We start from the raw sequence: 13,885 nt of genomic DNA on the forward strand, positions 1-13,885 counted from the left end.
GAGATGGTTGGACGGCATCACCGACTTGATGGACAGGAGTCTGAGCAAGTTCCAGGAGTTGGTGTGGACAGGGAGGCCTGGTGTGCTGCAGTCCATGGGGTCTCAAAGAATCGGACACGACTGAGTGACTGAACTGAACTGAGCTAGACTTAGAAGCTAACTACTACAAACTTTCTTCTCTCTTTTCAGCCAAAATTCAACTCACGACCAGCATGCTCTTCTTTCTGTATATAGCCCTCTGGCTCATTATGCCATATTATGTGCTCAGTTGCTTGGTCGTGTCCAGCTCTTTGCAACTCCATGGACTGTAGCCCACCAGGCAACTCTGTCCATAGCATTTTCCAGGCAAGAATGCTGGAGTGGCTTGCCATCTCCTACTCTAGGGGATCTTCCCCACCCAGAGATCGAACCCACATCTCTTATGTCTTCTGCATTGGCAGATGGAGGCTTTACAACTAGCGCCACATGGGAAACCCAAGATGTCATAATATAGTAGTTTAAGGCACAGGCTTTGGAATCAGACCTTTGCCATAAACTAGATGTGTTGCTACTGGGCAAATTATTTAACTTTTTATAAAAAGATATAGTTGTGTTCATATCTGTAAAATGAGAAGAGCAATATTATTCATCTTGCAAAGCTGTCATAGAGATTAAATGAGATAATATATTTACACATTTGGGTGCATATGGTCCATGCTCCATAAATGGTCATTATTCCTTTCATTCATGAGGTACTTCTCTTACTTACAGTTGTAAGCTTGCCCTGGCATGACAAAAATCCATACTTAACACCATCATATATTTGCTACCAAATTACTCAGATTTGAACTGAAGTGTTACCTGTGTTTGAGACAGCAAAGAAAATAATGTAGATATAAATCATACTTTTCCCAAACAAGGCATATTGAAATATAAAAATGCACCAAGTTTTTCTATTAAGATGATTATTACATTGCCAAAAATACCTGTGTTGGTTTGGATTGAGAAAAGGTAATTCTTTGTTTGGAAAAGGCATTCTTTTCAACATGTAGCAAAATAATCATTTTTAGGAATCACACAGAATCATTGTGAATATTCATTTTTCTAGTTGCTGTATTGTCGACTATTGTTTGATTTTCACTTCTATGCTCAAGTTAGAAATCATCAAAATCTTACATAATGCAAGAATAGAATTGGTACTACCAAAGTAATTCTGACAAATTGCCATAAATTACTTCTGTGGAGAAAAGCATGCTATTAAATTCTGACTTACAGTTGAACACTCTCTGCATAAGGCTGCTCATATATGAGCATTACATATATGTCTTTTAAGACATGCCTCAAAAGAGAGATCAGACATTTGAAATCAGTTTCTTAAATGTTTATCATGTAAAGAAGTATCACACTTAAGAAATAGTAATTTTTCAGGTTGCCCAGCATTATTAATGTGTTCTAGGTAAAAAGATCCTTCAGAAAAGTAGTAGAGAGTCAAAACTAAAGTAAATTGATAAAAACTCCTATAACTCTTTTTGGACAAGAAAGCTTGGCGTGCTACAGTCCATGGGGTCGAAAAGAGTCAAACACAACTGAGCGACTGAACAGCAATAATTGTTTTTGTTGTTGTTATTGGATCCTTAGGGGCTTCCCTGGTGACTCAGTGGCAAAGAATCCACCTGCCAATGCAAGAGATGTGGTGGATCTGATCTCTGGGTCAGGAAGATCCCCTGGAGAAGGAAACAGCAAACCCCTCCAGTATTCTTGCCTGGGGAATCCCACAGACAAAGGAGCTTGGCGAACTAATCCATGGGTCAAAAAGAGTCAGACATGACTGAAGTGACTGAGCATGTACACATTAGATCCTTAAAGTTTAAAAAAAAATTGTTATAAAATACACATAACTTAAAATTTACCTTAATGATTTTTACTGTACAGTTCAATAGTGTTCAATATATTCACATTGATGTGTAAGCAATCTCCAGAACTCTTTTATCTTGTAAAATTGAAACTTTATATCTGTTAAATACCAACTCCTCCCTTACAAATATTTTAAGAAGCTAAAATAAATTTAAAAAATGATATCCTTAATAGGTTATATTAATGTTATCTTTTCATACTGTTCATGGCAAATAGATGGGGAAACAGTGGAAACAGTGGCTGACTATTTTTCTGGGCTCCAAAATCACTGCAGATGGTGACTGCAGCCATGAAATTAAAAGACGCTTACTCCTTGGAAGGAAAGTTATGACCAACCTAGACAGCATATTGAAAAGCAGAGACGTTACTTTGTCAACAAAGGTCTGTCTAATCAAGGCTATGGTTTTTCCAGTGGTCATGTATGGATGTGAGAGTTGGACTGTGAAGAAAGCTGAGCACCAAAGAATTGATGCTTTTGAAATGTGGTGTTGGAGAAGACTCTTGAGAGTCCCTTGGACTGCAAGGAGATTCAACCAGTGCATCCTAAAGGAGATCAGTCCTGGGTGTTCATTGATAGGACTGATGATGAAGCTGAAACTCCAATACTTTGGCCACCTGATTCGAAGAACTACTCATTTGAAAAGACCCTGATGCTGGGAGGGATTGAGGGCAGGAGGAGAAGGGGCCGACAGAGGATGAGATGGTTGGATGGCATCACCAACTCAATGGACATGGGTTTGGGTGAACTCCGGGAGTTGGTGATGGACAGGGAGGCCTGGCGTGCTGCGGTTCATGGGGTTGCAAAGAGTCAGACACGACTGAGAGACTCAACTGAACTGAAGTTTAATTGCAGTGTTAATTTCCATTGACTAAATCTAGCTAACCTTGCAACTTTCCAAGATTTCCATCTCTTTTTTTGCAAATTAGATTTTTTTTGCTGCAAATACTTTATGTAATAAGAGACCTTCTTTGTACATCAAGCCTTTCATGGAATGTCCAAAATTTCCACTGAGGAGGTGGAGAAAGACTTCTCAAGGTAGAAAGAGCAGGGAGCAGCATTTCAGCAGAGGAGCTAGTGTGAAGTGAGTTTCTGACAAATAAGACACGCATGTCATCCCGTGAGTTCTTCAAACAATACAGCTCGTGAAAAGGAGCAAGGCACTCTACCTTGATACTCTATTGCTGTGACCACTTGATGATCTTTTGAGGCAGAGAATCCATAGGCCTTATGATCTGAAAGATGAAAACAAATAGGATAATTAAAATAGTGCAAAGTCCATCAAATGTCTGAATGGGATGCAGTATGAAGGAAAACTGGCCTAAAGTTTGGTGACGGTTTCCCACAATTCATAATACTTCAGTTTTAAAGTATCAAAATCTGAAAAACCTAGCACAGGGAGCTCAGCTTGGTGCTCTGTGATCACCTTGTGGAGTGGGAGGGAGGCTTAGGAGGGAGGGGATGTATAGTATACACATAGCTGATTCACATGTGGAACAGCAGAAACTAACACAACATTGTAAAGCAATTATCCTCCAATTAAAAATAAATTAAAAAAAAAAAAAACAGGAAAAGCCAAGGCAAACTATATATGTGTTTTCCATTTTCTACAATTCGGTTTAGCCCTGTAAGCATTTCCCAAAGCAAAACTCATTAATCTTTTTGCATTCCTCCCCTGACCCCTGCTGTCCCCACAGACAACACACTCTTGCAAGTTCAATTCTTAAAAAAGTGTTTGTGTCCTTAATTCAACCTAATATGTGATCTAGCACTGTCAAAGATATCATTGTTCCCTGTGAATAAAAGCTAACTATTTTTACTGCCCTATGTAAGGCTATAAATTGTTTTCTGAGCTTAACCCCGACTATACCTAAATATAAAGTCCTTTAACATATTTTTGCCTATGAAATGTATAAATAATATAAAATGCTTGTAAACTTTGTATATAAAACTCTGATGAAAAATGCAAACAGAATATATTCGATTTCCTCCTAAACACTGCAATAACTTTTCCAGGACTGGTCCGTAAGTTGAAATGACTGATGGATTATGAAGTCTGATAAGTGATGTGACGATGATGATAATGGTGATGACATCATCATCATCATCATCCCTGTAAACTTACAGAGAAGTTTTCATTTTAAAAGGTGTTTTCATAAATTCTTTTACTTGATAAAATTCAATAGTGGAAGTGATTTAGCGTGGTACACATGATCCAGGCTTAAATAACAAAGTAGCTGAGCCAGGAGCTAAAAACTTTCTAATTCAATCTCTGATATGCTCATTTTGTATTATTTCACTTCACAGATGTCATTCTATGGCCCAGTTTCATGACCACGTTGAAAAATAATTTCAATCACTTTCTATTAGTATGCAATTCTGAAATTTAAATGCTACAAGGACAAGATTATTTATCTGTTGTATTCTCTGATGTAGTCCAAATACCTAGAACAATGCCTGGAATAAAGCAAAGCACAATAAATATTTATTGAACAAATGAATGAGACAACTTCTTATTGTTTACTAATGAGAAGAATCAAGTAAATGAAGTTAGAGCAAAATTAATACTAATGAAGGGTTCCAGAAAACAAGTTACTCTTTTGCGAAGGTGTCAAAAATATTCTATAGACTGATGTTAATTATTTTAATGCAAAGCATTCTTGCTGGTCATCATGGGTAAACAATTGAGGCAAAGCAGGCCAACTGCTGTCTACCCAAAAATTATACATGAAATAATCTAGGATGAAATTAAATTTATCATCAAGTCTAAGGAAGGTTATTTCTTGACGACTTATTTCTATAATATCCTAGAAATGCTAGTTCTCTGCTCATTCTACCATCTGTTTTCTGTCTTCATATAATTTACTTACACTATTTTTGCCAAGTAAAAAATGACTCCTCTGTTGCCATATTCAATGGACACTTAACGGTTTTTACCTTACTTGATCTCTCCAGGCCATCTGATTCTTTTGACTTCCTTGAATTCTGTGATTCACTCCTAGTCTTCCTTCTGTCTCCCCATGGGGTCTTCTTTCTCTTTGTTCTGCCCATCCATCCATGCATTTATCCATTCATCAATTTATCCATCCATTCATCCAGAAACTGCTTTCCTGACTCAGCTAACTCCTTTCTACACAATCTTTCATACTCTTGATTTTAAAATTTATTTTTTATACTCTTATTGACTGAACTACCATTTATTTGCTGAAAAATCTGTACCTCTGGCTATAATCTCTCTACTGAGATTAAATTCAAAAAGTCCTCTTTCTCTTGGGTATCTATGTCTCCCATTTCCTACAGGCACCAAAAACTCATGGCAAAACAGAACTTTGCCTGCCCTCAAAAACTTTGCTTTATTCCTATGAAATCTCAATGCAGTGAAAGGTATCACACTCCACATGGTTACTGTGCCAGAAAATTGAGCACTGCCCATGAGGTATCCACCCTCTCATTCAATTACTCACCAGTTTTCAACTGCAGACTGAGAACTGCATGGCATTCAGGACAATATTTTGATATATTTGCCCTTTCCCTTCTTAGTCCTTCCCCACCTTCATGCTGTCAAGTGTTATTTGCCTCAGGGAGGGGATGTGGGTAGCCAAAACCAGAGACAGAAAACCAGGGTATTCCTGCCTTTCCATATTTAGAAACGCTGACCATGAGGAAAATGGAAACGACTCACAGCTTAGGCAAACATTTGAGAGAAACCATCATGAATAAAATATATCTTCTCCCTGGACTTGGGGTACAGAGGAGGAAGTGAGTTGGAGGACACAGGCCTTAGTGAGCTCTTGAGAAAGAACAATAACTAACATTTATGAAGCACTTGGGCTTCCCAGGTGGCAAAGTGCTAAAGAATCTGCCTGCCAATGCAGGAGACAAAGGAGACTCAGGTTTGATCCCTAGGTCGTAGGAAATGGGGAGTAGGATATGGCAACCCGCTCCAGTATTCTTGCCTGGAGAATTCCATCAGCAGAGGAGCCTGGTGGGCTGCCATCCAGGGGTCACAAAGGGGCGGACATGACTGAGCACACGCATAGTAGTGTGGGGCACTTGGATGTTAGGCACCGTTCCCAGGGCTTTACGAGTATTAACTTACTTAACTCACACAACAATTATTTATGGTAGGGTGCCATCTTTATACACATTTTTCAGGTGAGAAACTGAGGCACCGAGTAGGTGAGAGACTTGGGCACAGTTATATAAGTAGTAAGTGGTAGAGCTGGGATTTGAACCTATCTCAATGATACCCAAAGTCCACATTACTTATTACTCTTCCACACTGGGCCCCAAAGCACATTTCCCCCAAGCTGAACTATGAGGAAGGGTTGCAGATTAATAAAGATGCCTGTTGGACAATTCCACCAATCTAATGAAGATGGGATAGGTTAAAAATTGGTGCTTAAGATCAAAGCAAGGATTGGCTCAGAAGAATAACACGAAGGTGGAAGCTAAGGGGCTATGACTAGAGGGGGAGGATATCAAGGTAATTTCAGAGGGACGACTCTAGACAAGAGCTGCTCAAAGCTGAAGTACTGACATTTGAGATTGGATCATTCTTTGTTGTGGAAAAGTATCCTCTGCAGTATCAGTGGCTTCTACCTACTAGATTTCAGGAGTATCCCTACTCTCCCACCTCAAGTTCTGACAACCAAAAATGTTTCTAGACATTGCCAAATGTCCCCTGCAGATGGAATGGGCAAGTCATACTGGGTTGAGAACCACAGCTCTAGACTTACAGTTAAGGCTGGTTTGATGACCCAGGAATAAACTTAAGGGGGGCAAGAAACCATGAGTTCAAGGGTTTTGAAAGTTCCTGTGAGATCAGAATTTCTTAACTATGAAATAATTTATTACACTTCTAGGAAGGAGAGAATAATTTTTCACATGGCATGGCATCTTTGAATCATTCATCTATTGTAGATTGACATGTAAATGAATCTTCTACTGTGCTAGCTTTTATCCTTCCTGAAGAATACGTGCGATACTGGATAATTTATTTTTTTCCTTTTTGTCTCTTCTCTTGGAAGCCTGAAGAGCAAATCTAATTGTGAAATTAAAAATCTCAAAAATCTACAAATCTCAAATGTCTAGTTCTACTTAACTGTTCAGCATCGTTAAACTATTCAGGTTCTACATATCCCTGAAATGTAAACATTTTCACTAAGGAAACTGGCAAATTTATGTGAAGAATGCAGGCCTGAACTGCTCCTTTTTATTGATACTTGAGAAAATTTATCCGCATAAACCAGTTAACCCATCTGGCTCAGTCTTAGGGAGGGATTGAGACCACCAAAGAATAATTTCAAAATTACTCCTTTTCTTGTGTATTTCAAAAACCATAAATGGGTCTAAGAACTCTTTTAAAACACTCTATTTCCCCTTTTCCACATACTTCTGTCACATACCAGTATATGTCCTGCAGTCCTCCGACCCTCTCCCCACCCCTCACATCTTTCTTTTCCAGCTTCTCCTCTCCTTCCTCAATTTTATTTTGCAGAGTCCAAAGGGAGGGTTTGGAAAATTTCAGGGCGCAGAGGAAGGGGAGAGTAAGCTGGCCAAGCCAGTATCCTCTTAAATGAGCTGGAGGAAAGACAGGGCCTCATGGGTTCTTGTGAATTACACCTACGCTTAAATGACATGATGGCTGAATGTTTTTGGCAGTTGATTCTGATTCTAAACCATCATTCTGTGAAACTTTTCAAATATACTTTGAAAAAGTTTCTTTTCCCCTTTAGTAATGTGTAAATTAGCACCTTCAGAGAAAGTCCAGTTATGACTGGCATTTCTTGTGATTTTTGAACTGTTTTAGTACACCTCTTAGACAAAACAATGAAGATTCATATTCCCTAGAAACCAGTTGAAAGGGCAATGTTGGCAAAATAGGAAAAGGTAATCTTTGTTCCCTTCACATCATGTCTGTGAGCTTTTCAACCACCACACTGCCTACTGAGAATGTTTATTTTCTTTAGGAGTCTTGGATCTTCTTTCATTTGAGGCAAACATTAGTCTAATCTGAGACTGGAAGATCTAGGACTGGGCTCAATTATCTTACCGCTTTCTCCCAGTTTTCTACTTGCTAAAACCTCCTTTGAGAATTATTTCTTCAATTTTCAAAACTTGCTTTTAAAGTTCTATGAAAAAGAACAGCTGTTAACGTCAATAATTTTAATTCTCTCATAACTTTTCTATGTATATATCTGAATAGGAGAAAAAAATGTCCCAAGAAAGAAAAATGAAGGAGTGGTTGCACTGGAAAAGCTATGAATGCAAAAAAATTATAAAGAGGTTTAGGTCTATGATATTAATGAAGATAGTATTTCTTGGTAGCTGAATATTTCTTTCTATAATTTGAAGGATCTTCTTCTTGCTCCAGTTCTATTTACTTCAAGGTTTGCCTTTCATTAAGCAAAAATATTTTTTAAAGTATGGTCACTTATGTTGAGCTTACACAGAAAGTTCTAAATTTTGAAAAGATAATTTCCAGTCTAAGTCCTCAAATTCAGTTTTATTTCCCTAACTTACACACAATAACTCTATGGATGAAAACAAAATGTTCTGTATAAACATTTCACTGGAAGATTTTAGGAATAGGCTCTGTTGGCTGCTTTCTTGAACTGATTTTTTTTTTCCTTCACTTATCGTGAGTAAGTTAAGTATAAAAATAAACAAAAAACTGTCATGTAGGTCCACTGGTTGAGGTCAACAATTGTTTTAAACTTAGCTACAAAACATCTCTCACAGTTATGGATGTGTTCCAGAGCTGCTGGCCGAAGTTCATAAAGTAAGGTTAAGCGATGATTGTTTCCATAACTGCTAAACTCCAAGTCAAGTAATTCCTTTCAGTCAAATAAAATATTTTTGTTTCTTTTCTCCACCCGACTGTAAGAATGAAAGTTCTTATACTGTCTATCACCCACCTAGAATAGTTTAGCTTGACTAAGAATAAATATGTATTTACACCACCACAATTTAAAAGTTTACTATAAAAATGTTATTTCAATTAACACTTTTCAGTGGAGGGACTCAGCCCATACATACACATGTTTCTATTACTGCTCAACTGAAACTATCACAGCATTGTCAATCTGCTATACCCCAATAGAAAATGTTTTTGGTACTAAAAATAAATAAATAAAAAAATTTAAAGAGACACAGACGTAAATAATAGGCTTTTGGACTCTGTGGGAGAAGGCAAGGGTGGGATGATTTGAAGAACAGCATTGAAACATGTATATTATCATATATGAAATAGATCGCCAATCCAGGTTCAATGCATGAGACAGGGTGCTCAGGGCTGGTGCACTGGGATGACCCTGAGGGATGGGATGGGGAGGGAGGTGGGAGAGAGGGTCATGATGGGGAACACATGTACACCTGTGGCTGATTCATGTCAATGTATGGCAAAAACCATCATGGTATTATAAAGTAATTAGCCTCCAATTAAAATTTTTTTTTAAAGTGACATAGGAAAAAAAAATTAAAAATTTTTTAAATTACTACTTTTCATTAAAAACATGATTGGGAAAAACTGACATATTACAGAGGCTTTGTTTCTTTTAAAAGTACATTACAGAGAATACCATACATAGAACCAAGTAATAAATATTGTGGGTGTAAGTTATTTTCAAAAATAAAAATTAATAGTCATATGGCTTTGAAAATCACTTATATACAATTATTAGAGTGAAAAAAAATTTTTTTTTCATTTTGTGACCATGCCATGAGGCACACAGGATCTTGGTTCCCTGACCAGGGATCAGACCCACATCCCACTGCAGGGGAAGCTTAGAGTCTTCACCACTGGACTGCCAGGGAAGTCCCTAGAGCAACAAATGTGAGATCCACAGGGCTAGCAGCAACAATAATACCATCCAATATTTATTACAGATAAATATTTATATGGACAGAAAGTAACCTGAGGTAGAAATAAGGATATGTTAGACAATATACTCATCTCTCTCACCATCTGTCATTCAACCATAACAGGTCACAGAAGGGGAGGGAGAGAAGAGAGCGGGAGGAGGGAGAAGGAAAAGGGAAACAGACACACACACGAACATGTCCTTCTAGTCTCCAACCGTTCCGGCCCTTCCTCTTAATGAGACATTGGCATCCTATTTTCCAAGAAAGAGAAACTACACCAAAATGCAAGGAGAAATAAAGCGATGTTTCTGACTTGGGAGTTACCGGGTGGCTGAAGTCCTGGTGAGTTAATGATGACCTAAAGAATTCCAGGGTGATTTTGACAATGAATAAATTTTCCCCTTAAGAACCTAGCATCTAACAAAGATGTGACTCCATTATGTGAATATCTTTCTTTGACAGATGTGACAACTGAGAGAGGTTAAGGACCTTGCTCAAGGTCATGACACTAGAAAGCAGGGAAGCTGAGATGTGCGCCTATTTACAGCCAGTTTTGTCTGAGTCCACAGGCCTCCTCCCACCCCACCCTTCACCCCCCATCCTCACATCAGTGCAAGGCACTGGGAGAGATCAGTATCAAACATGATATAGTCAGACACGCTGCAGACAATTTCACACGCATTATCAATATTTAGGGTTGTTAAAACATTATTCAGGGAATATATAACAAATTTCCATTTTAACAGAGAAAGTATTAATTGGCAAATGTTTATGATGAGTGAATGAATTTGAACAAACTCTGCTTATCTGTTATATACTGCACAAAAGTTTTATGCCTCCTCCCCTTTTCCAATTTTTTAATCATTTGAGTAAAAGAACAAGATGACACCACCCTTATGGCAGAAAGTGAAGAAGAACTAAACAGCTTCTCGATGAAAGTGAAGGAAGAGAGTGAAAAAGTTCGCTTAAAGATCAACATTCAGAAAACTAAGATCATGGCATCCGGTCCCATCACTTCATGGCAAATAGATGGGGAAACAGTAGAAAGAGTGGCTGACTTTATTTTTCTGGGCTCTAAAATCACTGCAGATGGTGATTGCAGCCATGAAATTAAAAGATACTTACTCCTTAGAAGGAAAGTTATGACCAACCTAGACAGCAAATTAAAAAGCAGAGACATTACTTTGCCAACAAAGGTCTGTCTAGTCAAGGGTATGGTTTTTCCAGTGGTCATGTATGGATGTGAGAGTTGGACTATAAAGAAAGCTGAGCACTGAAGAATTAATGCTTTTGAACTGTGGTGTTGGAAAAGACTCTTGAGAGTCGCTTGGACTGCAAGAAGATTCAACCAGTCCATCCTAAAGATCAGTCCTGGGTGTTCACTAGAAGGACTGATGATGAAGCTGAAACTCCAGTACTTTGGCCACCTCATGCGGAGAGCTGACTCATTTGAAAAGACCCTGATGCTGTGAAAGACTGAGGGCAGGAGGAGAAGGGGCTGACAGAGGATGAGATGGTTGGATGGCATCACTGACTTGATGGACATGGGTTTGGGTGAACTCCGGGAGTTAGTGATGGACATGGAGGCCTGGCATGCTTTGGTTCATGGAGTTGCAAAGAGTCGGACACGATTGAGTGACTGAACTGAAAAGAAGGAGAATTGGTGTCTTGGAACTGAGTATCAGTTGTTTTCATAATATTATACACATTAGTAAATTTAGGGAAACTTTCACAGCATTCAGTGACCCAAACAACCGGACAATTAAATTTTTTCATGTGATATCCACAATGAAGCAAATAAATTAACTTCTTACAATAAAATAAGTTCTTGGAAATTTCAAAGTCTTCAAATGCTTAATAGTGATCAACAGCATTGGAAAGCCATCAGTGGGTGAATTTCTCACCAGATACTCCACACTAGGACATGAAAGAAGTCCTTCAACCATTCTGAGATTTTTCTTTGATATTCCTAAAGTGACAACCTCATCCAAACACAATTCATTAACCAGTGGCACTGATTATACATTTTAGATAGATAACAGCAGTCCACTCAAATCCAGTAGACCCTCAAGATAAGATGAAGAACTGCTGTCTTCCAATATTGATGTTAATAAGAATCACATACTCAAAGCAAGGCATAAATATCAACCATTCAATGTTTTAATTGGTTCTCCCTAAGATTAAGGTGCCAGGAAGTAATGGTCCTAACACTATGTGAGTGCAAAATAAGAAATCATTACTAAAGATGTCACAGGCACAAGGAATAAAGGTCAGGATAATAAAATGGGAGATAGTTCAGTTCAGTTGCTCAGTCGTGTCCAACTCTTTGTGACCCCATGGACTGAAGCACGCCAGGCTTCTTTATCACCAATTCTTGGAGCTTACTCAAACTCATGGCCATAGAGTCAGTGATGCCATCCAACCATCTCATCCTCTGTCATCCCTTCTCCTCCTGCCTTCAATCCTTCCCAGCACCAGGTTCTTTTCCAATGAGTCAGTTCTTCACATCAGGTGGCCAAAGTATTGGAGTTTCAGCATCAGTCTTTCCAATGAATATTCAAGACTGATTTCCTCTAGGATTGATTGGTTGGATCTCCTTGCAGTCCAAGGGACTCTCAAGAGTCTTCTCCAACACTACAGTTCAAAAGCATCAATTCTTTGGTGCTTAGCTTTGTTTATAGTCCAACTCTCACATCCACACATGACTCTTGGAAAAACCATAGCTTTGACTAGACGGACCTTTGTTGGCAAAATAATGTCTCTGCTTTTAAATATGCCTGAAATTAAAAGATACTTGCTCCTTGGAAGAAAAACTATGACAATTCTAGACAGTGTATTAAAAAGCAGAGACATCATTAAGCTTCAATATAGTTTTTTAAGATTAAAAGTTCAATACTGCCACCAGCATTTGATAGTTACATTTTTCAGAAGCAATGAACACACTAATTCTCAAATAAATAACTTTTGAGAAGAGGCAATATAAATCATTTCCCCAGAATTTTGATCAGCTCTGTTCAAAGAGCTAAAACCAAGTTTCTGGATCTGGATTTTGAACTCTGGTTCTGAATCTCTACAGTGTGCTAACCTGTATAGAAAGTTCCAACAGCTGACAATACAGATTACTCAGTGACTGTCTGGGTCAGGGGACAATGAAATGGTCATTCTAGAGTAATGTGATGTTTATCGGTCCACTTAAGTGATGCATGTGAGAAGATAGCTCTCTACCATCTACTAAGCTCTCTATCCCCTATTCTATACAGATGTTTGTTTTAAACTTTCTTTATACTTCAAGAGTTTTATCTCTCTACCTTACTGAGTGAATTTCAAAAGTCACTAACAATAGTGTAAAACAAAAAGTTCATTTTTTGAAAGCATGAACATACAGCTATGAGTATAAATTGTTTTACAAAATATGTTCAGTTATGTCCAACTATTTGTAACCCCATGGACCATAGCCCACCAGGCCCCTCCGTCCATGGAATTCTCCAGGCAAGAATACTGGAATGGGTTGCCATTTCTTTCTCCAGGGGGTTTTCCCAACCCAGGGATCAAACCCAGGTCTCCCACCTTGTAGGCAGGCTCTTTAGAATCTGAGCCACCAGGGAAGCCGTGTTTTACAGAGACTAGCATTGAAAGTATCAAAAAGATCTCTAACATCACCCATTTGTTAAAAGTATAATCAGCAAATGAAGTTATCTTTGCATTTCTCAAAAGAAGCTAGAGCACCGCTGATTTTTTTTATCTTTTTCTGAATTAGAAGACTTATAAAAATATAATGAAGAGATACACAACAGGAGACAGGCCGACCATGAGTTTAATAACGTTTAAGCTTTGGAATCCTCCCTTGCCTGGACACCTCCTAAGGCCCTGGACGTGGACAGGACCCAGGAATTTGTGTGCATTTTGTAAAATTTCCAAGGAAAATGCTGTTTTTTGGTAAAATTTTTCTTAATGAGAACTCAAATTATTCATTCTTGAACACAATTATGGACGGCTCCTTATTAATGAATTTATTTATTTTTCTTTCTAATTTGACCACCCATGGTAGAGAAGGTGGGGCTTTCCGGGTGGTGCTAGTGGTAAAGAACCCACCTACAAGGGCAGGAGAAGTGAGAGACGTGGGTTCGA

The 13,885-nt window shown here is 38.3% G+C and overlaps 1 protein-coding gene across 1 annotated transcript in view; it reads right to left on the minus strand.

Moving 5' to 3' along the window:
- JAM2 (junctional adhesion molecule 2) overlaps positions 1–13,885 on the minus strand; it is an 83,231-nt gene that overhangs the window by 26,106 nt on the left and 43,240 nt on the right. Inside the window, exon 2 of the mRNA XM_005898619.3 lies at positions 3,061–3,126. Coding sequence (XP_005898681.1) covers positions 3,061–3,126 — 66 coding nt within the window. The remainder of the gene's footprint in view (positions 1–3,060; positions 3,127–13,885) is intronic.

The sequence above is a fragment of the Bos mutus genome, chromosome 1 (genome assembly GCF_027580195.1).
Source record: "Bos mutus isolate GX-2022 chromosome 1, NWIPB_WYAK_1.1, whole genome shotgun sequence".
Taxonomy (NCBI): domain Eukaryota; kingdom Metazoa; phylum Chordata; class Mammalia; order Artiodactyla; family Bovidae; genus Bos; species Bos mutus.